At 59.3% G+C, this 1,957-nt stretch overlaps 1 protein-coding gene across 1 annotated transcript in view; it reads left to right on the top strand.

Moving 5' to 3' along the window:
• NADSYN1 (NAD synthetase 1) overlaps positions 1–1,957 on the top strand; it is a gene marked incomplete at its 5' end in the record, with an annotated part of 20,250 nt that extends 18,293 nt beyond the window's left edge. The window contains 2 exons of the mRNA XM_015562387.1: positions 632–636; positions 1,887–1,957. Coding sequence (XP_015417873.1) covers positions 632–636; positions 1,887–1,941 — 60 coding nt within the window. The remainder of the gene's footprint in view (positions 1–631; positions 637–1,886) is intronic.

Raw genomic sequence — 1,957 nt, 5'->3', positions numbered from 1 at the left:
CGCCCTGCTCCAGGCTGGGCTGTGGCTCCTGGCACCGCCTTCCCCAGGATGAGTGCGGGCCCTCGCGGGATGGACATGGTGCCAGTCACTGTCCGTGCTGGATGACTGGCCTTACCGCTTCCAGACTGCCCTGTCCGTCCTTTTCCTAATTAATAATAGAACCAAGGGAGGGTGAATAACATCCACTTAAAAAGCAGGCCCAGGGCCCTGGCCAGTGTGGCTCAGTGGATAGAGCATCGGCCTGTGGACCACAAGGTCCCGGGTTCGATTCCGGTCAAGGGCACGTACCTCAGTTGCAGGCTCCTCCCTGGCCTGGGCCCTGGTCAGAGTGTGTGCGGGAGGCCAGCAATGGATGTTTCTCTCACATCCATGCTTCTGTCTTTCCCTCTCTCCCCCTCTCTCTCTAATCAATGAAAGAATATCCTCAGGTGAGGATTAACCAAAAAAAAAGCAGGCACAAGGCCCTGGCGGGTTGCTCAGTGGTTGGAGCTTCAGCCCATGGACTGGGTTCGATTCCAGGCAAGGGCACAGAGCTCAGATGCAGCTCGATCCCCTGGCCTGGTCTGGGCACGGATGTGAGGCAACCAGTTTGTGTCACATGTGTCTGTCTCTACCCCCTTCCTCTCTCTCTGAAAATCAATGGACAACAATACCCTCGGGTGACGGTCAGTAACAACAACGGAAAGCAGGGGCAGGCCCTGGCCGGGCGGCTCATCCTGTGCACAAAGGTCGCGGGTTCGATGCCCGGTCAGGGCACACGCCCAGGTTGCAGATTTGATCCCTGGTTGGGGCGCATATGGGAGGCAACTGATCGATGTTTCTCTCTCACATCAACGTCTCCCTCCCTCTCTCTCTCCCTAAAATAAAATTTTTTAAAAAATATATTTTATTGACTTTTTACAGAGAGGAAGGGAGAGGGATAGCGAGTCAGAAACATCGATGAGAGAGAAACATCGATCAGCCGCCTCCTGCACATTCCCAACTGGGGATGTGCCCGCAACCCAGGTACATGCCCTTGACCGGACTCGAACCTGGGACCCTCCAGTCCGCAGGCCGACGCTCTATCCACTGAGACAAACAGGTTTTGGCAAATAAAAATATTTAAAAAACATCCTTGGGTGAGGATTATTGAAAAGGAGGTATAGGCCCCCCTTCCTTTTTCCACGATAGACAGCCTGCAGGTAGGAGCCCCCGCACGCCCCCCCTGCCCCCAGTGCGTGTGGTAAGCCGGGGGCAGGAGAAAGACGGCTGGTAGGGAGCACAGGGTATGTTGGACGTGAGACGCTGTGGTGAGTGCACCGCTGAGCTAGAGAATGGGGCTGGGGAGCCCTCATCCTACCTGGTGATGGGGCATCTGAGGGGTGAACTGAGGCTGGAGCCGGCCCCCTGCGCTCTGTGCGTGGCTCTCAGGAGGGCATTCCCCCAGGGGATAGCCGGCAGCGGCTGGAGATGCTCTGGTTACTCTGCCCAGGGGCGGCCCGGGGGCTGAGCCAGGGGTGCTGCTACACGTCCCATATGCCCAGGACGCCCCCCCCCCACACACACAGTTAGTGCGAGGCCGGGCTTGGTCCCCCCGTGATGTGCCCAGTGGTGGTTCCCCAGATTAGGAATGGAATGGGGTTCGAGGCAGTGCACCCAGAAGACGGGCAGATGTAGAACCCTGAGGAGCCACACCAGGGAAGCCAGAGTCACTGGCAGTCTCCCCTCGGGCAGTGACCACGATGTGGGGTGTTGTGCCCGTGTCTGTCCGGCCACAGAGATCCTGGCGGACGCCGGGCAGCACCCCGATTTCAGTCCGCGGCTGCGGCCCTCTGCCGTGAACCCTGTATGTCCAAGCGTGACCGTCCACGTGGGCCCAGGACAGCGGTTCTCACGGGCTGCTCCTTCCAGGTGCTGCAGCTGGAGAGGAGGGAGCGGCAGGGCCTGGACGGTGTGGACTGACCCCGGCCCGGCCCCA

Source organism: Myotis davidii, unplaced genomic scaffold, assembly GCF_000327345.1.
Source record: "Myotis davidii unplaced genomic scaffold, ASM32734v1 scaffold3578, whole genome shotgun sequence".
Lineage (NCBI taxonomy): Eukaryota > Metazoa > Chordata > Mammalia > Chiroptera > Vespertilionidae > Myotis > Myotis davidii.
The sequence above is the reverse complement of the archived record's forward strand: the minus strand, read 5'-3'. Positions and strand labels throughout refer to the sequence as shown.